General features: G+C 40.0%; 1 protein-coding gene across 1 annotated transcript in view; it reads right to left on the bottom strand.

Annotated features, from left to right (window-relative positions):
• The window catches only part of MRTFB (myocardin related transcription factor B), a 181,806-nt gene that overhangs the window by 18,393 nt on the left and 139,369 nt on the right, over positions 1-24,044 (bottom strand). The window contains exons 5-9 of the mRNA XM_026650801.1: positions 23,891-23,966; positions 21,549-21,710; positions 20,780-20,964; positions 5,971-6,114; positions 1,371-1,618 (exon numbers count right to left, since the gene is read on the bottom strand). Coding sequence (XP_026506586.1) covers positions 1,371-1,618; positions 5,971-6,114; positions 20,780-20,964; positions 21,549-21,710; positions 23,891-23,966 — 815 coding nt within the window. The remainder of the gene's footprint in view (positions 1-1,370; positions 1,619-5,970; positions 6,115-20,779; positions 20,965-21,548; positions 21,711-23,890; positions 23,967-24,044) is intronic.

Genomic DNA, 24,044 nt, shown 5'->3' with positions numbered 1-24,044 from the left:
TTCGGGGTTCAGCCATGAAGGTTCCAGGCCATCAGATGAAGAGAGCTAAGGTTTGGGTGGAGCAGCTGGCCATGGTCGTGTGTGATCATGTCCAGACCTGAGCAACGAGGGAAGTTCCAGCAACCATCATGGGTGGTACGAAGGAACTGAAAGGGAGTGGCAAGGCCCCTTATACCGGCGCTATGAGCGTGCGGCACCTGAGACACTAGAGCCAAGCCGACAGATACCAGCACTAAGGGAAAAAATTCCGGCAACTGTGCTCAGGGTGTGCACACGCCTACATTGGAATGAACATGTGCAAGCACTCAAAGAACAAACTGCTATTACAGCATACAGGGCTAAGCTTGTTGTATTAATATCAGTTTAAAATGGATTTTAATTAAAATTCCCTGCACTTTCTTTGTTCAATTTGATTCAAGATAAAAATATTTTTGTGATGTCTCTACATGTAACAGAATGAGCAGCTGATACCACACAGCACATCACTGCTTCCAAAGATAGGATACATGGCAATTATACAAATGTCATTTGTTACTCTCAGATTATAGTTTTTAGTTATTTACTATCAGTTGTTAAGAAAGGCTGGAAACAGAATGCTACATTGCTGTAAATTAGATTCTCTCCCTCATGGGCATATTGGGGATTAATGATGTTTGTGAGTCACTCATATACTATGGTGAGGGGAGAAAGGGAGGAGTGTAAAAAGTACCTAGACAGGATTTTAGGCCCAAATTTTAACCTCTCTATCGCAGCTTACAAAGCCCAACATTCCTTCTTATCCAAAAGTCTCTCAGCCCCTCCAAAATGCCCCAAACAGCAACAAAAACACTGTGATAGCAATAGCAAAATGTGCATAGAGGTTGTGTTCTGTCTCTGATCTGCCTGCTTGTGTCATAACATGTGTACAGGCAGGGTGTTGAAAGTTACAAGCATTCATAAGAGATCACGATTCTTGTGAATGTAAATAACATGTTTGATTAGAAAAATATAGCAGACAAATAAAGGGGCTGCTGTGCTTGCAATGTCCATAGAGCAAAATTAAGCCAGTAGGTCCAGTTATAGGTTTATCAGACTTTACTGTCCTTTCAATAAATCAAAACTATAGTCTCATCACTATGTGTGCTGCTAAGAGATGCAGAGAATTGGAGACTGAGGAATAGGTAGTATAGCGGGTATGTGCACTGACCTACCTTTAAATATAACCACCTCAAATCATGATGAGTCACCATCCCTTAATACAGGGTTGGTGCCTAACATGAATAATTTAACCTTAAAATACAAATTCTACATTTGATGTATATTTTTTCCTTATTTAAGAAAAAAGCAAATTGATCCCTTTAAAGAAAAAAAACTGACAAAGTTTCACATACTTGAGCGGTGCAGGTAGAATTGTCTGGTAGTTGTAGTGTTGTTGCTGTTGGCTCAGGATCTGCAGCTGCAAAAAAAGCTGCTGTTGCTGTAGTAAACGAGCGTAATTGGAGTCCATCTGTGGCTCGTTCTTCTCACCTTTCTGATCAGGTGGGATATATTGATGATACTTCAACTTCTTTACCCTAGGCTTAGGTTCTTTACATTTCTTGCTCCGATGCTTGTCATTTGGGTTCTTGGGGTGGCTTTGCTATTTAGAGACAAAGTTAGAAAAAATTATAAAATAAAACAGCTATTACACAGACATCTTTACAAAGCAATTGTATGAAAAATGAAGTTGAGGCATAAAGGAACACGTCGGTTATGAAAAATGAGATGGCAAGAAATAATGTTGTCCATTATAGTAATCAGCTCAGCTTGTGGTCATTTGGAATTGAAAATACAGTAGAACCTCGTTACGAACTGACCAGTTAACCACACACCTCATTTGGAACCGGAAGCATTCAATCAGGCAGCAGAGACCAAAAATAACCCCAAATACTCTACAGCATACTACAGTACTGCACAGTACAGCACAGTACTGTGTTAAATGTAAACTTCTAAAAAAATAAAGGGAAAATTAAAAAAAATATTTGCTAAGGTAAAGAAATTTTCTGTGCTTGTTTCATTTAAATTAAGATGGTTAAAAGCAGAATTTTTCTTCTGCATAGTAAATGTAAAATTATGTACAAAAAACTGCATTCAAAAATAAAACAATTGTAGAGCCTGCAAATCCACTCAGTCCTACTTCTTGTTCAGCCAATCGCTCAGACAAACAAGTTTGTTTACATTTGCAGGAGACAACGCTGCTCGCTTCTTGTTTACAATGTCACCTGAAAGTGAGAACAGGCATTTGCATGGCACTGTTGTAAACGGCGTCGCAAGATATTTATGTGCCAGATGCGCTAAAGATTCGTATGTCCCTTCATGCTTCAACCACCATTCCAGGGGACATTCGTCCATGCTGATGACGGGTTCTGCTTGATAACAATCCAAAGCAGTGTAGACCGACGCATGGTCATTTTAATTTTCTGAGTCAGATGCCACCAGCAGAAGGCTGATTTTCTTTTTTGGTGGTTTGGGTTCTGTAGTTTCCGCATTGGAGCGTTGCTCTTTTAAGACTTCAGAAAGCATGCTCCACACCTTCAGATTCTTAAACCTTGGGTCATGTGCTGTAGCTATCTTTAGAAATTTCACATTGGTACCTTCTTTGTGTTTTGTGAAATCTGCAGTGAAAGTGTTCTTAAAATGAACAACATGTACTAGGTCATCATCTGAGACTGCTATAACATGAAATATATGGCAGAATGTGGGTAAAACAGCAGGGGACATACAATTCTCTCCCAAGGAGTTCAGTCAGAAATTTAATTAACGCATTATTTTTTTAACGAGCATCATCAGCATGGAAGCATGTCCTCTGGAATGGTGGCCTAAGCATGAAGGGGCATACGAATGTTTAGCATATCTGGCACGTAAATACCTGTAGCAATGCCAGCTACAAAAGTGCCATGCAAATGCCTGTTCTCACTTTCTGGTGCCATTGTAAATAAGGAGGGCAGCATTATCTCTTGTACATGTAAACAAACTTGTTTGTCTTAGCGACTGGCTGAACAAGAAGTAGAACTGAGTGGACATGTAGGCTCTGAAGTTTTACATTGTTTTGTTTTTAAGTGCAGTTATGTAATTTAAAAAAAATCTACATTTGTAAGTTGCACTTTCACAACAGAGATTGCACTACAGTACTTGAATGAGGTGAATTGAAAAATACTATTTCTTTTATCATTTTTAGTGAAAATAATGTAATAAAATAATATACACTTTGATTTCAATTACAACACAGACTACAATATATATGAAAATGTAGATAAACATCCAAAATATTTAATACATGTCAATTGGTATTCTATTGTTTAACAGTACGATTAAAACTGCGATTAATTTTTTTAATTGCGATTAATTTTTTTGAGTTAATCGCATGAGTTAACTGTGATTCTCCCAGTGGTTCTCTGAACACGTCCACACAATGCACAGTCAACTTGTGGAACTCCTTGCCTGAGGAGGTTGTGAAGGCTAGGACTATAACAGCATTTAAAAGAGAACTGGATAAATTCATGGAGGTTAAGTCCGTTAATGGATATTAGCCAGGATGGGTAAGGAAGGGTGTCCCTAGCCTCTGTTTGTCGAAGGGTGGAGATGGATGGCAGGAGAGAGATCACTTGATCATTGCCTGTTGGGTTCACTCCCTCTGGGGCACCTGGCATTGGCCACTGTCGGTAGACAGGATACTGGGCTAGATGGACTTTTGGTCTGACCCAGTATGGCCAGTCTTATGATCAATTGACAGACCTAATATATATATATAAAAACTGTGTTTCTAAGGTGCTTAGTTAGTATAACTACAAACTAAACTTACAGTTGTCACCACTGATTGAAATGCTGTTTCTCAATTATCCTACGGAAATGCCTCATAAAATGACTTTATCTCAGCTTGCAAGGGATGCCCTAATTTTCATTCCTTTGGAGATTACTGATCCAGTTGGCAGCACACCAAACCTGGCTGAGGCGGGTATTTGCAGATATTTCTTCCTCATAACAGTATGCAAAATGTGATTCTGGAATAAAACATATCCACAGATATCCTGGGATATAATTTTTCTTTTTACCTCAAGGAAGCTCATCTCTGAGGAGAGAACGAAAACAAATTCCAAGTCTCCAAGCAGGGTTGAGATGCAATTGGGAGTGTGCAGTATACAAAGTGTTCAAAAGAATCAGTAATTATCAGTGCCTGGTTTGGAGGACTGCTCCAAAGAGCACATGACTTGGGAATATTAATAACTGTTCCCCTTTCATTTAAATTTAGGAGATGGATTTCTGAACATCTTTAATTATTTGCAATTGGATTCATACTTCTTAAAATAGGTTTATTTTCTGTATTTCAAGCCTGAACACTAACTAAGAAACAAATGAGAACATGAACGCATGCAAGTCTATGAATCCCAAAAGTAGGGTTTACATACAGATTGTTTCAGCTATACCCTCACTGGAGGGTCCTTGTGCCCCCAATAAAAAACTTCCTTTTGGACAGGGCATTCTCTTTAAGTGAACTCTTGGAAGCTATTTCCAGTGAAAAACTGGAGACAGATATACAGCACAAAAATTCTGAAAGGGGAAATTCTGTGTTGACATATGTGCACTAATGATCAGTGACCAGATGTGGGCGGACGTCCCCAATGGTTAGAACAGATCCAGGAGTTGGGCCTAGTGGTTAGAGCAGGAGTCGGTAGTCAGGAATCGGAACCAAGGGTCAGAACCAGTGTCAGAGGCCATACACCAGAGAAAAGGTTCAAAACCAAAGTCAGTAACTGGAGCCAAACGTCAGGACCAGGTTACCTGGAGTGAGGCAAGTCTGGAGACAAGAGTGGGAACTTGGCTGGAAACAAGTAGGCACTGGACCTATTGCAGCCATGGGAAAATGCTTTGAGTGGCTGCTGAACTGCTGTTGCTACTCGGCTTAAGAGCCAGTCTGTGGACTCTTCCAACCAATCAGGCAGTGTAGCCAAGCAGGCACCCTACTACAGGCTGGCTGCACTCAGCTAGGTTGCCCGGAGACTGGCTCTGCTACTGGCCCTGATTCCTGACAATCATGCATTTTGGGGTGTTTGAAGTTGTTAAGGTTTTGCATTATAAGTGAGTTGGTGAATGAATTTCAGTGAATATCCTCCAAATGTATACCAGTATAATACAACAACACAGCACATCCCTTATAAAAGTATATGACAGTGAAGTTCATCCTGATGTGTAGGGTGTCTATAATGCCTTCCACAACACCTTCAGAGGCTCCAAGAGGGGAGAACTGTAGACCTTTACACACAGGGACACCTAAATTTGTGCAAAAGTTCCATGCTAGCTCCAAATACATTAGTGCAGAAGGGGCTACTATGAACGGGCCTATAAGATTCTCACTTATGAGGATCCGGTGGTCTAAAACCACCACAAGGCAGCATGGCGGCACAATTTCTACTAATCTAGTCCACAGGCTTCGAAAATAGCTGGGGAGAGAATGCACTGCAGCCCTATGGCCTGTTTGTGGGTTGGGGTGTGAATGAAATTTCCTTGTTCCCATTTAGTCCCCCACGCAAAGCCAGATTAGCTGGACTCTGTGTTGGGAGGGATGAATTTCACCAATAAAAAATAGAAAGTATCAAGGCAATTTGGCAAGTACTTGCAGTCTTTGTCTCATTTTTGCATTTTTTTTTGTACTTCAAACATAGTATGAATCCTACTACATGATTCAGTGTGTAGAATTTTGCCGGGTCTATCTACAACTACAATATATGGATGGCTCGTAAGCATTTTGCAGAGCCTGCAAATTATGAATGGCAAATCTGACACAGTATGCCAGTTTTCAGCTGACTTCACTGTATATTCAACTGAACACTGCAGGATATTTTATATACATAGATAAAAGCACTATAACACTATGATATATTCAATTTCATTATATACAGGATTTGAGAGAGCAGATTTAAAGCAAAGACATCAAATGCCTTCATTATAACCTACCTTTACCAAAGTTGGCCCAGGCTTTGCTGCAGATAGAGTATTTGTGGTCAGAGTGGTAGTAGTAGTTGTAGAGTGTGTAGTGTGCTGCTCAGTGGTGGGGGCAGGCTTTAGGAATTCAGGGACTGCAGAGGTTAATGAGAGATACTGCTGAAAAACAAAGAAACATTCATTAAAATCCAGCACCTGAACACTTCCAGAACACATCACAAAAACATGTAAAAAAATAAATAAAACAAAGTATGACCAATTCACACACACACAGAATTAAAGATATTGGAAAAAGATTAACTAGGCCATCTAGTCCTTTCCCCAGCCAAAGCAGGATTGTTGATGTATTATATATTCTAGTGAATTCTTAATCTAGATTTACACATCTCTAATGATGGGATTTTCTGCTGCTTCCCTTCAGAGAATATTCTACAGTCTTGGGACTTTCTCCAGCTCTCACTGAAGGTAACAGCAAAAGATCAAGCCTTTATATACGGTACCATAAATGTCACTGTCTGAAAGTTTTGCCTGATATTCAGCCTAAATTTTCGCCCTCTTAGTTTCATCCCGTTCCCCCTGATTCATATCCCTTGTAACATGATAAATAATTATTTTCCTTCCTTTGCATAGCCATTGTCTCCAAGCCATGCTCTACAAAATGCCATCCACCTGTATCAACGGGTGCGGGAACTTGATGGGGCCAGCTGTGAAAGGGGCGGTCCTAGGGAGACACTTGTCAAGGGACAATAGGTATTTCCTCCCCCTGGGAGTTTCTGGCACCCATTGGCCAGCTGGGGGAGATAGGTGCTGACTGGCCAGCATTCCCCAGCTCCCAGGATTTAGCCCATCACAGGTGCCAACTGTTCCAGAAACTTTGCTGGGGAATAGTGGGCTTGGGAATGCAGCTCCCATGGAGGAAGGATGTGCTCAGTCTTCACAGGAAGGGAGATCAAGTGAGGATCAATGACATGACAGAAGAGTCACAAGAGGAGGAGAGCAGCTGGGCAGGAGTCAGGACCTCAGCAGGGACAGTTCACTTCGCAGATGGTGGTGAGCCAGAGGAATGCATTCCTCCCAAATGAGGTCCTGAACCCTCATACAGGAGGTCTAGGTCACAGATTCAGGCTCTGCCTTGCAGAAAGTGAGGGTCCAAGCCTCACTGAAATGGACAAGGATGACGCAGAGTGGGTGAGTGAGCCAGTGCCTCACTCCCATAACCTGCCAAAAGTCCAACAGGCATCCTTAGGATGTGGTGGTGGGTCCCCAGAGGCTCATAGATACTGATGGAGAGGACTGTGAATCTTGGAACTCGGGGCAAGGGTGATAGCCCAGGTCCCTCCTCCCTTGGACACCCACTCCAAGGGATATGGGGTGACCTGGTAAAATCACTGGCATTAGTGGCCCATAGGTTGGGCAGCTTGCCTGACAAGTGTGGGCCACTCTCAGAGGAGGAGGTGACACTCACAAGTTTGGGGGAGGGGAGCATAATATCCCACAAAGGAAAACGGAGCAACTAGGGAGCTCCCCCCTGCATCAGGTAGCATTATTCCTAATGAAACATAGGCAGGTGACACAGCAGCTAAAGTCCTACAGGTTATGTGGGATCCAATCACCTACTCGGGAATCATCTGTCTAACGGGCTTAAAGAAAAGGTTGGAAAGGGAATTTGTGAATTTATTTACCTTGCTGTTCAGGGAAGAGCAGACAGAGGAGGGAGCAAATAACATATAAAAAAAAAGGTGAGGACAAACTCTGCAGACCTAAGGTGACAAACTCTTGAACTAGTTGGCAGCCTTCCACATCTATGTGAGTATAATTTGTGTCGGGAGCCCCAAGAGGTGTCTCTCCTTCTTCAAGTCTGAGGAGTTAATAGCGATGGCTTATGCTACATGTGGTGGGGTAGCATGATTAAGGTATGACAGAGAATTTAGACAGAGGGCGGCAGAGGAGCCTGATTTACCCTGGGGTAAAACAGACCAGGCACTTTTGGCTGGAGGTATAATTCCTTATCGCCCTGCCTAGCTGGCATTCACAGACAGTGAGTTGTCAGCGCCAAAACCTCATTTTCAAAATATGGGTATAAAAGCCAATGTGTACTTTGCATTAATGATGGGAAATGTTTTCATACCCCAGGCAAGTACAAACACTGCTATAGGCACAGCACACTCTCCTGTTTCGGGGGTAAAGGGCGGTTCCAACAAGGTTATAGGAAAAGGGGTTTTCCAGGTCCCAGTACTTCAGGAGTTACTACAGGGAGAGGTAGTAATAATGGAACAGGCTCCTTCTCAATTAAGATACAGGGCTATGGAATTTGTTATTGTTATTGAACTATCCTGGGGGAAAAAAAGACGTAGCTTATTTATGGAACGGATTTTTGGCTGATTATTAAATCCCATATGAGAGAGTGAGGTGCCACTCTTGGATAGACAACTTGAAGTCCACTAAAGGCTTTGAGCATATAGATAGGGCAGAGATCACCTTGGAGGTGGCAGCAGTGAGAGTAGCAGGTCCCTTCCCATATAGTCCAGTGCCAGAACTGCTCATCTTCCCTGAGTGTGGTACTGAAGAAGGAGAAGGGGGAATACAGGCTTATCCATCACCTGTCCTACCCCCAGTGCTCATTGGTAAAATGATTATATTGATCCCTACCTGTGTTCAGTCAGATACTTGTCATTTGATGCTGCAGTAGCATGGTTACGGAGTGTTGCTCTGGGGCAATGTTGCCAAAATGTGGCATCAAGTCTGCATTCTGATTGCTTCCAACGCATCCAAGGGACTTCAACTTGTTTTGATTTCAGTTTGAAGGCCACTACTATTTTGATAAAGCCACACCCATGGGGCACTCAGTGTTACGTGCCACTTTCAAATGATGGAGCTCTATTCTGGAGTGGGTGATAGGCACTGTGTGAAACAGGCCAGTCTCATGCACAATCTCAACATCTTCTCAAGTGCAGGAATATTAGGGACAGGTCAGTATGTGCTTCAGGCATTTCAGAATGTAGTCGAATGCTTCAGGGGCCCCCTCACCACAGAAAAAACAGAAAGCCCTCCCCAAAGTTTAACATACCTGGGCACTGTGAACTGGACTCAGTTCATTGGTTTCTAGGTTATCTACAGAGAAGTTGGAATTGGTCAGGGCACGGATATGGGCTCTGAAAGGGACAAAGAAAATTATTCTGAGGGAACTATAGGTGGTCATAGGGCACCTAAACTTGCCTGAGGGTGATCCTCCCCATCGGGCATTTTGTGCTCATCTAGCATCTGCTTTCTCTGAAGCATGAAAACCCCACCACTTTATCAGAATGACAAGGGAAATGAAGGAAGACTTAGAAGTGTGGGAAAGATTCCTGGATGAGTTAAATGGAGGTTTCAATATGGCATTGGGGCTGGTTGCTCAGGACTGAACTGTAGGTATAATCCACCTTGGGAGGTATCGGTTTTGGGGTTTACTTTACTTTCAAGGTGAGTGGTGTGCACAAAGGGGGCCAGAAAGCCAGATGGCTCAGGGTATTACAAGGGACATCACTTTCCTTGAGATTTTTCCTACACTGGTGGCAGTCAATAGGGGAGAAAACATTCAGAACAAGAAAGTCCTATTTCTGGTGTGGTCAGGGTCCACATTATAAATAGACTGTTGGCAAAGACTGCTTGGGTAACAAGGCTGGTGAGAGCCTTCATTTTACACTGCCTGCAGTTTAACATCCTTTTTCATGCAGTGCATGTTCTGGAAATGAATAATGGTGTTGCCAATCCTCTGTCAATTTCAGGACGACAGATTTCGGAAACTTGCCACTGGCCAGTAGGGATCCGCGGGCAATGCTCCAACAATTCTGGGACCTTGGCTCATGACAGCTACGAGGCTAGTCGAAGACTCGGTTGTCCTCTGGACTCTGAGGGCCTATAAGCCTTTCAGAGTCCATGGAATTTAGGGTACCAGAAGGGCTGCACTGTGGGTGACCCATACCCACACACCAGATGGCACAATATGTGGTGCCTGTGACCCACCACAGGTGGGCTCCCTCCATTATCTCTGGCTGGCTAGTGCACCAGAGGGAGGACAGGTTACTCATAACACTGGAAACCCTGACAGAGCTGTCAAAGGCTCTGTCTGGGGCTGCAGCTGAGAGGGAGACCATGTTATTTAAGGTGGCATTTGTTGTTGCCTTCTCTGGCACTTTGAGAGTGGGTGAACTGGTGCCTAAAACAGCTGCAGACAGGTCCCAGCGTGCATTAAATGTAACTGACATACAGCTATCTGCAAGGACTGGTGTTTCTGTGTTTAAGGTTCTCCCTAACAGGCCAGAAGGGGAAAGGGGCTAATGTGGCATTGAAGAAATGTGCAGAGAAGCGTTTGTGCCCTGTAAAGGCGATAAAAGCGTCACTAAAAATTCAGGGCCTGCATCTAGGCTCGCTATTTATACATGGTGATGTCAGCTTCCTGACAAGGCATCAAGTAAGCGCAGTACTGAGAAAAGATTTGCGGTACTGCAGGTAAATTTGGTACTCATTCTTCCAGGATCAGGGTGGCAACATTAGCAGCTGCAAAAGGTTTTGGCCCGTGGCAGGTGCAGGCAATAGGGCGCTGGAAATCAAACTTTACAGGACATACATCCACACCAATGAAAAGACGGCAGGGAACGGCAAAATGTAATTAACTCAATGTTTGTGTTTGTATCAGCAGCTACCCAGAGTGTGCATATTTAGATTTGTGAGCACCCTGTAGTGAACTGGGTCCACAAGAGGTCACCCAGGATGGCAGCTAGATCTCAGTGGGCTTCAGGGCTGAAGCTGTTTGCATTCAGAAGAGGCATGCAATGGGATCAGCTCAAGCCTCTTCTGCACTCACTGATAGGCTGGCCAGGATTGGGAGCAGACCCAACCCATGTAGACAACGCTAGAAAGAAAGTAAATAAGGGGGTCACCAAGATATTCCTGGAGAAAGAGTGTTCAGTGATACAGCATAAGAACATCCCTTACAATCAGTGAGAAGGGATGATGGTGTACATCTGTCAGATGGAAATGCTGACATGCTGCTACAGCATGTGCAGACATGGACTGGGCAGGTGTTGTGACTCTAGGCAGCATAGTTGGGCGGGAAATGACCAAGCTAGTCAGTGGTGGCCCCTGTGGCTGGTTCCCAGGATAGTTAAGAGGTTGAGACCCTGCATCCTTCGTGGGCTGAGATCAGACTATGGCCCTTGTAAGCTAAGGTCCCCACCCTGCCTCACCCTCTGTCCCCCTTGCACCAGGGAGGAGAGAGCTGAGTCCTGGTGTAGGACCAGGCTGAGGGGAGCCTACCCACATTATGGGTTATATGGTAAGGAGCCCTGTAACTCCTGCACTGGAATCAATTACATGCCTGGATAGCATCCCTCCCGTGTTAAAGGTTCATAAAAGTTGGGGTCTGCCGCTTAATTCCATGCATGTGTCTATCCCCATTTTGCCACTGTGTGCACATCAATTAGATTTTATAACCTTTATAACCTCAATCTTAGTTCTTTAAATTCCCTCCAGTTTGTTTACAACTAAAAGGGACACTGGGACACCATCAACTTGAAACGTAGTTCATTTCACAAAATGAGAAAGGTAGTTCTGAGGTATTATATCTACCCTGAATCTCTCTGCCAATTCTTGTGGGGTGACAGACTATTTCCTACAATATACTGAATGAACCTTATTGAATTAAGTTAAACGTTATTGAATCAGGATTAATACCTTTGGGGTACACTGTATTAAGAATACAAAGTGTATGTGTTATTATGGCATTGTATGTATTTCTCTAGTAGAGAGGGAGATGCAGAGGTGATGATTTTCTAATGTGCCGGGGGGTGCTCCCCCCGGTTCTGCCCCAGGACCCGCCCCCACTCCACCTCTGCCAATCCCCCACCTCCGCCCAGCCTCTTCCCACCCCATTCTGTCCCCTCCCTCAAGTGCACCCCCCCCTCGCTCCCCCCCCCACGCCTCCTGCATGCTGTGGAACAGCTGATGGGGGGGGCTGCCTGTGGGTGCTCAGCACCCACCATTTTTTTGTTCTGTGGGTGCTCCAGCCCTGGGCATGTAGCCAGCACCTATGGGGAGATGCTAATGTACTTCCTCTGCTATCAGCCCTTTGAAGCCACCCACTGGAAAGGTGCGCATTTATTAATTCAAATTACATTCTCCAGGGACCAACGGACAAAGAAAGGGATTTTAAATAAATAGCCTGGTTTTAGAATGGGCCTTGGGCTCAGACATTCTCAGTGTGTGATTGGAAGGGACTGGGTGCTTGTTCTGAGCTGAAGCTGTGATGAATAGGTAACCACAAGGGCTCCCCTTGGGTAGAGCTGAAGGACTGCTCCTGCCAGAGTCCATGTTAAGGTTAATTCTGGTAAGTTTATTAGCATATATACAGGGTCTTTTATCATTTTTAACATGTTTTTCTGTAAAGCTTTTTACCTTAAGAATAAAGTAGGCTTGATTAGGAAGTGCTGTGTGGCAACATATCTATGTTTTTTCTAGGGAAGGAGGTTACCTGTGAACAATATACTTGCAAAAAAGCTAAAATAAAACGTATTTTGAGTAACTGCAGCACTACTCATTTTCCTTATTCAGCCTTTTAAATCCTAAAACATGCAGTAGTATCAGTACCCATGATTATACTTACCTAGGCAATGATACTACAGCCAACTTACAATGAATGGAATTTTACAAAACTGACCATATTCGAGGTTTTCTTAATAGTGCAAGGTCAAATGCAAACAGTATCCTACCTGCATGGAACAAAGTCTACAGCCATCAGAGGTCAATGGCACAAGGAACTAAATTTAAAGTGGTAGTCCTGTGTAATTCCCTGACCTAGCCAGTCAACATTTCTTCTTTTTTTCCCTTCAGAGTATGGCTTTTTATTAGTACTATTAAAAAACAACAACACCCCAAACCAAACAAACCCTGCCATTTCACTGATACTAGGAATCAAACTGTTGTCTCTCAAGCAAACATCATGTTACTTGAACTTGAACAGTCCCACTGCCACACAGTCAATTACCTGTTCTCACATTGACAATGAGCTGCACATTGAAAGGGCTGCAAACCATATGAAATATGCAGCTTGGTGGACTCCTCATTTTTACAATAGCTCTATTTGGGGTGGGGAAACAGGGGGAAGAAAGGGCAAACAATATCCTTCACTTTCTTGTCATGTTTTCTAATTTAACAGGTTTTAATTGTGGATTGGTTGCCACTTCTCTATTTCTTAAAGGAGATATGTAAAGACAACAATAAAAGAACAAATCTCCCATTTCCCATCACAGATGTGTTATTTCGGCACTTTCTCTATTAACTGAAAGTGAACATGCACCAGGTTAACAGCTAGTTTGAGTGTATTAGGAAAATAATCATTTCACATTGCTTCATTGAGCAATGTCCTTCAGTGTTCAGAAACTGGTCTAAAAATAAATTGGCTATTAAGCAGCAGTGTTATCATCACTTGACATGTTTGAAGTAATGAGGTCAAAACACCTAATCCTTACCAGATGCAAACATCTGAGGTGAAAGCAAGATGACTTTTGGGTCATCACTCAATCTGTCTGAGGGATCATAAATGTTTTAATGCTTTAAGGCCTGGAAACATGTACAGGAGGAAGTCTTCAAAGAGTCCTGACTATACTCCATTGTTTTCAAAATATTCTTTATATTTTCTGTTGTAATAAAATGCAAAGTTTGTCAGAGGAAATTAACAGAGTGAAAGAGCAAATTCCCAGGCACATGTTCCACATGTGAGCTCTTATTCTTATATTTCAAAAGGAACATGAAGATAAGCATCTGTTTCAGTCTGTGGAGGAGCAGTTTTGTACTTCTAGATGTATATGTAGAAGAATATGGAGCACAGTGTAAAATCTGCAACTAGAAGATTTAAAGCCCCATTTGAAGTGCTTTGCAAATTAGCTGTAAGTGCTCTGTTGTTTTGTTGTTGCTATCATGTATCTATCTAACACTTACCATTTGAATGGCTTTTGGCATGCATTGCTTCAAGTATTTTTATTTAACTAAACATAAGGAGCCTAACTCTTCACTTACTGATCTGATTTCATGTGGTTTGTTTTCATTTCACTCAACACACATTACATTTTCTCCATATGGAACCTAATTCTTGTCACAATTTGCACCTCAGGAAGGAATGCACTGTAAATGATGTACACTATCAGCTCCCTCAGACAGACATGTTTTTCTAGAATTTGAAATTTGCAATCTTTTTTGCATTGTATCATGGTGGCGGTTAGGAAAAAGGTTCAGAATAATTCCAGTTTCTGCCATGTTGCATAGTAAAGTAGTTGCAATTTTACAAGAGTCAGGGCCATGTTAAAAGTCAACTGGCTCAGTTTAAAAATAAGTGTACCGATATAAAGCGAGTTTAAACAACAAATGGGAAAATGTTTCAAAATGCTCAGTTCTGTATTTTGTACTTTGTATAGAACCTTCATGAAACACCCTGAGCTCCCTATGAAGTTGTTCTGAAAATCCAGCACTAGATTAGCCATCACTAACCCAAAAGAGATATTACAGATTTACATTAATACCCATCACTCTGGCATTAAAATTGTTTCCTCCTTAAATCTTTCTATAAACTGTAAAATAGTTATTCTTAGTCACATTGCAAAAGCGGCACATTTATTTTAGAGTATACAATTAAGAATGTATGAGTGTAAGCACCAGAAAATCCCAATCATCACTATCAATGGATTATTAGAAGTCTATATGCAAATAAAAAAAACTTGCAAGATATTGGGTTGAACATTTAAGTGTTCATGAGTGCAGCAATATGTAATAAGGAGGAAATCTGGATAAAAAGCGCAAGATATAGGAAAAGAAAAAATAAGGTGTTGGTAGTGTAACGAGGAATAAGAAAAAGAAAGGGATAATTTTATTTAGGGAATAGTGACTTGAAAGCAACTGAACTTAAGTTCAAATTCATTACTGATCAATAGTGACTAAAAGTCTAGTAAAAGCAGCAAGGAGACCTGTGGCACCTTATAGACTAACAGACATATAGGAGCATGAGCTTTCGTGGGTGAATACCCACTTCTTCGGATGCATGTGAAAGTCTAATGGAAGTCTGGTAACCTACTTTAAATGAGTTGGTGGTCTCCAGTTCCAAGTGGATAAATGTCCCCCTATCAAAAAAGCCCAGGACCATACTTATATTAATTGGGCATCCATGCTGGCTGTCTCAAAGAAGCCAAGGACCAAAATGGCACAAAGAATTAACACTAGAGGAAAACCAACAGTCTGGCAACATCTAATACAAGTAAGCATCATAAATAATGGTCTACTGAGTAACTCAAAGACTGGAGATACCAAAACTGGCTGTAAGAATCCAGCGAGAGGCACTCATGATAACAATGCTCAGATGACTATATTATACACATAGCCTTCTGTTTTAGGAATTGGTCAAACTTAAAATTAATTTCCAGTGCAAGTGATGTTCATTCCATTGATAATCTGGCAAGTTGTTTTCCATCTGCATTTTTATAAGATGTTCAAAGATGCAGAAATATTCAAGGTCAGACAGTGTTACTGTGCTTTCTAGACCACACAACTACATTATAGTGAAGATTTTTTGTTTGTTTGCAAAACTCAAACTATTTTTGCAGTTCAGATGAACTGTGAAAGAGGGAATCAAGCATCTCAACATTCCATTTTGCGTATTTAAACTGTTCTAGTTTTCACCAATCAGTGGATAGATCTTATGAGTGCTTACAATGCAACTCCAAATTTTATTTATTTTATATTATATTATATATATATTTTCTTCTAAATTAGGGCTGTCGATTAATCGCAGTTAACTCACGCAATTAACTCAAAAAAATTAATCGCACTGTTAAACAATAGAATGCCAATTGAAATGTATTCAATATTTTTGGATTTTTTTCTACATTTTCAAATATATTGATTTCTATTACAACACAGAATACAAAGTGTACAGTGCTCACTTTATATTATTATTTTTTATTACAAATATTTGCACTGTAAAAATGATAAAAGAAATAGTATTTTTCAATTCACCTCATACAAGTACTGTAGTGCAATCCCTTTATTGTGAAAGTGTAACTTACAAATGTAGATTTTTTTGTTACATAACTGCACTCAAAAACCAAACAATGTAAAACTTTAGAGCCTAAGTCCATTTAGTCCTACTTCTTTTTCAGCCAATTGCTAAGACAAACAGGTTTGTTTACATTTACGGGAGATAATGCTGCCTGCTTCTTATTTACAATGTCACCTGAAAGTGAGAACAGGTGTTCACATGGCACTTTTGTAGCTGTTGTTGCAAGGTATTTACATGCCAAATATGCTAAACATTCGTATGCCCCTTTGTGCTTCTGCCACCATTTCAGAAGACATGCTTCCATGCTGATGTTGCTCATTAAAAAAATAATGCATTAATTAAATTTGTGACTGAACTCCTTGGGGGAGAATTGTGTGTCTCCTGTTCTGTTTTACCAGCATTCTGCCACTTATTTCATGTTATAGCAGTCTTGGATGATGACCCAGCACATGTCCTTTTTAGGAACACTTCCACAGCATATTTGACAAAACGCAAAGAAGGTACCAATGTGAGATTTCTAAAGATAGATACAGCACTTGACCCAAGGTATAAGAATCTGAAGTGCCTTCCAAAATCTGAGAGGGATGAGGTGTGGAGCATGCTCTCAGATGACTTAAAAGAGCAACACTCCGATGCGGAAATTACAGAATCTGAACCACCAAAAAAGAAAATCAACTTTCTGCTGGTGGCATCTAACTCAGATGATGAAAATGAACATGCGTCGGTCCGCTCTGCTTTGCATTGTTATTGAACAGAACCCACCATCAGCATGGACGCATGTTGGAATGGTGGTTGAAGCATGAAAGGACATATGAATCTTTAGCACATCTGACACATAAATATCTTGTGACGTTGGCTACAACAGTGCCAGGCGAATGCCTGTTCTCACTTTGAGGTGACATTGTAAATAAGAAGCGGGCAGCATTATCTCCTGCAAATTGTAGCCAAACTTGTTTGTTTGAGCAAGAAGTAGGACTGAGGGGACTTGTAGGCTCTAAACTTTTACATTGTTTTATTTTTGAATGCAGTTATTTTTTGTACATAATTCTACATTTGTAAGTTCAACTTTCATGATAAAGAGATTGCACTACAGTACTTGTATTACGTGAATTGAAAAATACTACTTCTTTTGTTTTTTATAGTGCAAATATTTTAAATCAAAAATAAATATAAAGTGAGCACTGTACACTTTGTATTCTGTGTTGTAATTGAAATTAATATATTTGAAAAGATCCAAAAATATTTAAATAAATGGTATTCTATTATTGTTTAACAGCGTGATTTATCGCAATTAATTTTTTTAATCACTTGATAGCCCTATTCTAAATGGTATAAATGGTTAGACTAATAATCCAAAAAAATAATGGGGTAACTTGGTGTTTAGTTCTTTAAGTCTAAAATTTTACAAATTGGTTGAGACAGGCTTTTGAGAAAATAAATTCAAGTACAGCATTATGCCTCCACCTGTCTGCTGCTACATGATTTTTTTTAAATGTTTGAAACAAGACACTATGGTCCCAATACTCCTTTCATATTTACAGTGGAATTGATAATTTACAGTGGGTTTATTACTGATGTACACCAATGTAATGAGATGACACTGATTAGGCCCTTGGAGCTTATTAATGGAGTAATTTGGATCAATCTTAATCGCCTCTACTTCTGAAGAGGCAATCTGTTTCCCTTTTAGATCTAATAATTTATACTGTCAGGCTGGGTCTACACTACAGTGGGGGTCCGACCTAAGATACGCAACTTCAGCTACGTGAATACCGTAGCTGAAGTTGCGTATTTTAGGTCGGCTTACCTGGCGGTGAGGACGCGGGAAAGTCGACCGCTGCCGCCGACTCCGCTGCCGCCTCTTGCCGAGGTGGATTTCCGGAGTCGACGGCAGAGCGATCAGGGATCGATTTTACCGCGTCTTCACTAGACGCGGTAAGTCGATCCCCGATAGACCGATTGCTACCCGCCGGATCGGCGGGTAGTGAAGACATGCCCTCAGAGACACAAAACTGCCATCCTTTTGAAGGAGACTACCTTTGAACCAGTCAATGAAGCACCTGAGAGAAGCAAAGCTACAAAGACTAACGATTGAGCTCCGATCTCTCCATGGCAGTGGATAGTACTATTTTGAAGCTACTGAGTCAAATCTACATTTGATTTTTTGTTAATCTATTTAAAAAAAATACCATTCATTCAGTTATCTTGTTATAGATTAGAGAAATGTTGCATCTGCCAGTTTTGTTCCTTTTAGTATTTCAGGTTTCCTTACTTTCACTCTTCTTTGGAAAATCTAATTTAGATACATAATGCAAGAAAACAAGAAAATCTAGCTTAGATGAGAAACAGCAAGTTTGTTTTGTTTCTTAATACTGAACATCTACACTGTTTTAAAACGATATAAATATAAAAAGCAACATCTTCATTACTTCTGTGATCTTTTCTGGAGACCAGGGCCAGATCCCCAGTTGATGTAGACTGTCATAGCTCCACTGACTGACTTCAATAGAGTTATGATGATTTACACAAGTTAACTATCTGGAACGAAGAAAGGTACTAAAAAGCCAGTAGCAACTGCAGTTAACCATTACTATTAAAGACAAAACATTCTTCTGGGATGACTGCAAAGGTTCTACAGATTCTGGAAAAAGCATGGGGTAAAATATTGGCTTCCTTGAAGTGAATGGGAGTTTTGCTATTGCTTCAAGGGAGCCAGGATTTCACTCTTGGAACCTAGGAACAGCAAACTGGGTTCTTCACATTCCAGTGCAGCAACATAAGAACGGCCATACGGGTCAGACCAAAGGTCCATCTAGCCCAGTATCCTGTCTTCCGACAGTGGCCAATGCCAGGTGCGCCAGAGGAAATGAACAGAACAGGTAATCGTCAAGTGATCCATTCCCTGTTGCCCATTCCCAGCTTCTGGCAAACAAAGACTAGGGACACCATCCCTGCCCATCCTGGTAGCCATTGATGGACCTATCATCCTCCATGAATTTATCTAGTTCTTTTTTGAACCCTAAATTCTTTTTTGAACTCTTTTACTGCAAGCATTTGCAAAGTAATCTAGGTAAACAAGTGTCTCTAAAGTCCATTAAAAAGGATCCAATAATTACAGATACTAGCAAGCAATGAATCCGAGATGATTTAATTCATCATCAGTTCTAGACTACACAGAGAGCTTGAAAACTGTATGAAAGTTTGTCTTTTTCAAAGGTTTATCTATTTTTTGTGTCTGATTTTAACTGGGTATTATCTTTCCTCCCCCAAATATCTAATTCAATGTCATCTCTGAAGTACGGTGGAAATGTGAAATATATGGATAGCAAAGAAATGGTTAGTTAGATTATGTAAATTATGTTACATGGGAAATTTCCTGTTCCCTGCTTTTGTTAACCACTTTGCATAATTAAATAGTACAAATGCTCCCTGTATTCATTTAGCAAATAAAAGGAATACAGATTTGTTCCCTCTGTTCAAACTGACCAGACAAGGCTATCACAATACACTGCTATGAAGTACACTTAAATTCAGAAGTGACTCAAACACTTTTGCACAGTGTAACAGCTAAGAATGGGATACTTTAGGAACTGATCTGTTTTCTCTCTCTTGTGAGAATGACTGTTAAGTGACTGTTGCCACCTCCATTATTTTTAAAGCACTTCCTGAATGTTTATCCATGTTGACTGTGGAGGAAATTCCACGCATATATTTGGATTCTGGCTTGAGGTTTCAGGTTGATGTGATGTGAGAAGGATGTGCAAGGTGTAAAAATCCCACCTTTCTCAGATTTTTTTGTTTTAAACAGAACAGCAGTCTGCAGGGTTAGATCTAATATTTTTTGTTTTTTACCACCATGTTTTTTACTGTTTGTTCAGTGTCCTAAATACTACAAGGAAGGTGGGGGAACAGCTATACAAACTTATCATTGCTTTTAAGAGTGCAGAGGAAGGGCACTTGCAATAAAGGGAAAAGTAAAATGCAACCCTCATATAATGGTGGGAGGTCACATTATGAGCAAAGATTTCTTTAATACACTGGCAGGCAGGTAGGTCATGTTCACTCCATCTATTCCTCTACCATGTTCATACAGAGGGGAACCAAGAAGTCTCACTAGTTCATTTTTGAGTAAACTGGATTTTAACCAGCACAATCCTTTAAAAAGAATAGTTTTTGACTTTTTGCTTAAGTTGAATCCGGTTATTTTATCAACATGAAAAGCAGCCTACACAAACAATATTGAAAGTTTTTAAAAGCTTGAAACAGCCTGCTTTAGTTTGGTTACCTGAAGTTGTGGGTTGCTTGGCAGTGTGATGAATGAAATCTGGTGTTCAAGAAGTAGTAGTATTTCTAGGGTCATATATATCATAGAAAGAGACACAGAGATGGTGGCCAGTAGGAAAGATAAAATAAAAGAGGAGTTAAAAATGATAAATATTAATGAAAAAAATGAGGGAAATAAAGAAAGGTGAGAACACAACTAGTGCTCTTTATTTGCTTCCTCCTTTTCCTATGTTATGTTCGGGGCCTTCAATACCTCTCTTTGGTCAAATATGTTTTCCAACTTTGATCAACAGTACCTAGAATGAGCATCATTTAAGTGAAATGCCACAAAAACACGCAGAAAGTAAAATATCATGTATGGTAAATGTGCTTTTTTATCAGTGCTCTCTTTACTGCAATACAGTACTACAATACATAGGTTTGTGATTTGATTCTCACATTTATAAACTGTACCTGTGTGGTAGAAGTAGTGTTCGGTGTGACTGATGATGGCGAGTCACTTGTTTTTGGCTCACCAGGAGACGCTGCTGAACCCTGGGATTCCTGGCTAGCAGGCTGATCTGGAGATAAAGCGTCACTGCTGTCTTCATCAAATGAGTAATCATCCAAAGCTTGGGGATAACTCTCTTGTCCAACTGCTAGGATGTTTACAAAAAATAAACTCTTTATTTCAAAAGTCAGTATTTAGCTAGTTAGAGGAGCCATGAAATGTTGAAAATCAACTAGCATACTATGATTTGTAGTTAAATATTTTTGTATCTAAATGTTATTTTTAACACAATAAAAGCCATCTTAAAAGATATTCAAGGGTCCAAAAATTGGTTGCTCAATGGTGATGGTCTTCTAAGAAAGAATGAAAAGAACTGTATTCCATATATTTGAGCATTTAGTGGGATGGTCCCTTAAGATGGGAGGTGACTAAATAAGAGTCATTTATGTAGCGTCAATTTTTAATTATATTTAATAATGAAAAGATTCACTCATGTAAGACAGACATAGCCTTATACTCCAATCAACTGTACAGTTAAAACTGAGTTTGAATAAAAATAGTATTACTTTGCTCAATTTAGTGCTGATAGGGCATAAGTATCTTAGAAGTTGACATAATACATAGCTAATTAACTATATTTTTTTCAACTAACCTTTAAAGTTAAGGTTCAAATTACTAATTTCTCATATTGCCTTACTGATAACAGATCCAAGTTGTAGATCTTCTACTTGCCTATAATTGCTTCTTTAACACTGGAGTCTACAGGAAGGATGTTCTTTTCCACCAGTTCCATAGGGCCAGGCCTCTGAGCAATCTTCTCATTCAAATCATCTGCCAGCCGAGCTCTCTTCAGTTTCATCTGAGTTGCCTGCAGAGAGGGTTCTGCAAATGTCTCTAAAAGAGATAAAACTTTTAATGATTCTGTTAACTATTTTGTCTCATTTTAAGACCACCAAAATAGCATTTGATTTTCAAAGCCATACCTCCATGCATGTCGAAAACTTGGTCATACAGGCTCAACCAACCAACATAGTATTTAATAATAATTATTAATTTTATTATTAAATTATGGTAGTGCCTGGGGATCCCAAATCAACACCCCATTGTCTTAGGCACTCTGATCAAGGACCCTGCCCCATCATCAATTTAGGATGCAATTTGTAGCTACAGAATCTACACAACATAAACAAGGTGTGTAATATTTACTGTACACTACAACAGATGGACAGGATACCAAAATGCTGTTTATTAGTATAAGCAGCTATATAAATGGTGTTGACCTATTAGAGAGGCACTATCAGATTTAAATGTTTTATTACAAAAAAGTCCTTTTCTATGTTACTGAAATAATTAAAACAACTTACACAACTTCACAATTTATGATATAGTATTGGTTACTTTTGACATTTCTTTCACTAAGGAGAAGACTACACAATTTTGCATTTGATGATAGCCAGTTTCTTGTCAATTTCACTTGCAATTCTCCGGGTTATGTTTGAGTTGAAAACTTCAGAGGGTAATGTTTATTTGCTTAAAACACTCCAGTGAAATATCTTGTTTATTTGAAAAGATTTTCGTTATTAAAAAAAATCCTCACTGATGCTATGAGCATATTTTTACAAAGCTAAAATTTGAATCAAATTTGACCTGAAAAACTCTCTTCAATTACTTTTGCCCCAATTCAGCAAGGAATTTAAACACCTATTTAACTTTAAGCACTTGAGTAGTCCCACTGAAGTCAATTTAAATTACGCAATTGCTTACGCACTTTGCCGAATCAGGGCCTTTGTCACCAAAGTAAGACTATCAATTTATTCTTCTAGACTCATTAAGTAGGCTGAAGTGGAAAGAAAAACCCATCGGGGACATTTTAAAGAATGCAGGCACTTCTTATTCTACAGTAATAATATCAGCATATATGGTAATCATGTGTGTGAAATCAAAAGTATGACACACAGAACTAGTATGATTCATAAATCTAAAAGCAGATCACATTAGTAAAAATGTATACATTATAGCAGCACTCTTCTAGTTAAGGGCGAGTTGGTATTTCTATTATAAACCCCAGTTTTCAGAATGTAACGTCTTGGCTGTTTCCCAATATACTGGGCAGAAACTTGATATGATTTTAGCACCAATGACAGTTTTCCCAGAACAAATATGAATGAAATCCATTAAACTGTTGTTTTTCAACTTCAAAACAAATTTTTTGGAGCCTCTCTTGCCAAACTCAACTATAAAAGGCTTAATTTTAAAATGTAATTTTGAAGATTGTTAGATGTTTGTTGCGTGCTAATTTTAATGACAAAATGCAGATGGCCTGTCAATATGAAGAATCCTGATCTGAGTGTAGTATCCAAGTTCATGTTCTGAAAACTAAAAACAGCAGACTATTTCACCAAATGGAATACTGTTAATTCATTTTGGTTTTATTACTGCTGTTTGTACATACAATGGGATTTCAATATTAAAACATGCTAATGCAGTCCCATTCAAAAACTGATTTTATTATTTCTGAGTATTAAATTTACCTGAACAGAAAGGCAACAAAATGTGGAGAGATGAGCTCATTAATGGTTAATCTACTGTGGAAAACCTCCCTTAAAATTGTAAGATTGTTTCAGGGCTTCCTGGAAAGACTGCAACAATGTATACTGTATGTACAACTTTTAGGACTTAGTCCTGCTAGTGAAGGCAGGGGGCTGGACTCGATGACCTTTCGGGGTCCCTTCCAGTTCTATGAGATAGATAGGAGATAGATAATACAGCAATTAACTTTATATGATACAACACAAGTTTTATTTAAGGGAAACTGTGGTTATAGCGGCATCCTCCTCACAGCTGAGAAGAGAGCAGTGGTCAGGAGTGTCTTCTCTGCTGTCCTATGGATTAAGGATAAAGATTCCTCCCCACTGGTTCAAGTCTCCATGGAGTGTCAATTACCTGAACTACAGATTGGCATGCAAAACAGTCCTGCACCTTAATAAGTACCTCATAACAAAGCTTGATTCAGTAAGATAGCCCAAAACTAAAATAAACCGTTAGCCTGAAAAACAGGATACATGGGTTCCTACCTTCCAGAATATGCATTCTGACCAATTCTGATCGATCTGGTCTGCTGCGAATCTTGTGCTTCAGAAAATTTTCAGTCTTAAAAAAAAAAAAAAAAAAAAACGCACGCATCATACTAATGCTAATAACTATAGAACAAAGCAATTTGTTCATTCA

This window comes from Terrapene carolina, unplaced genomic scaffold (assembly GCF_002925995.2).
Source record: "Terrapene carolina triunguis isolate 2854851 unplaced genomic scaffold, T_m_triunguis-2.0 Scaffold93, whole genome shotgun sequence".
NCBI classification, from domain to species: Eukaryota; Metazoa; Chordata; order Testudines; family Emydidae; genus Terrapene; species Terrapene triunguis.
Note: the sequence above shows the minus strand (reverse complement) of the source record. Positions and strands in the feature narration are given on the sequence as shown.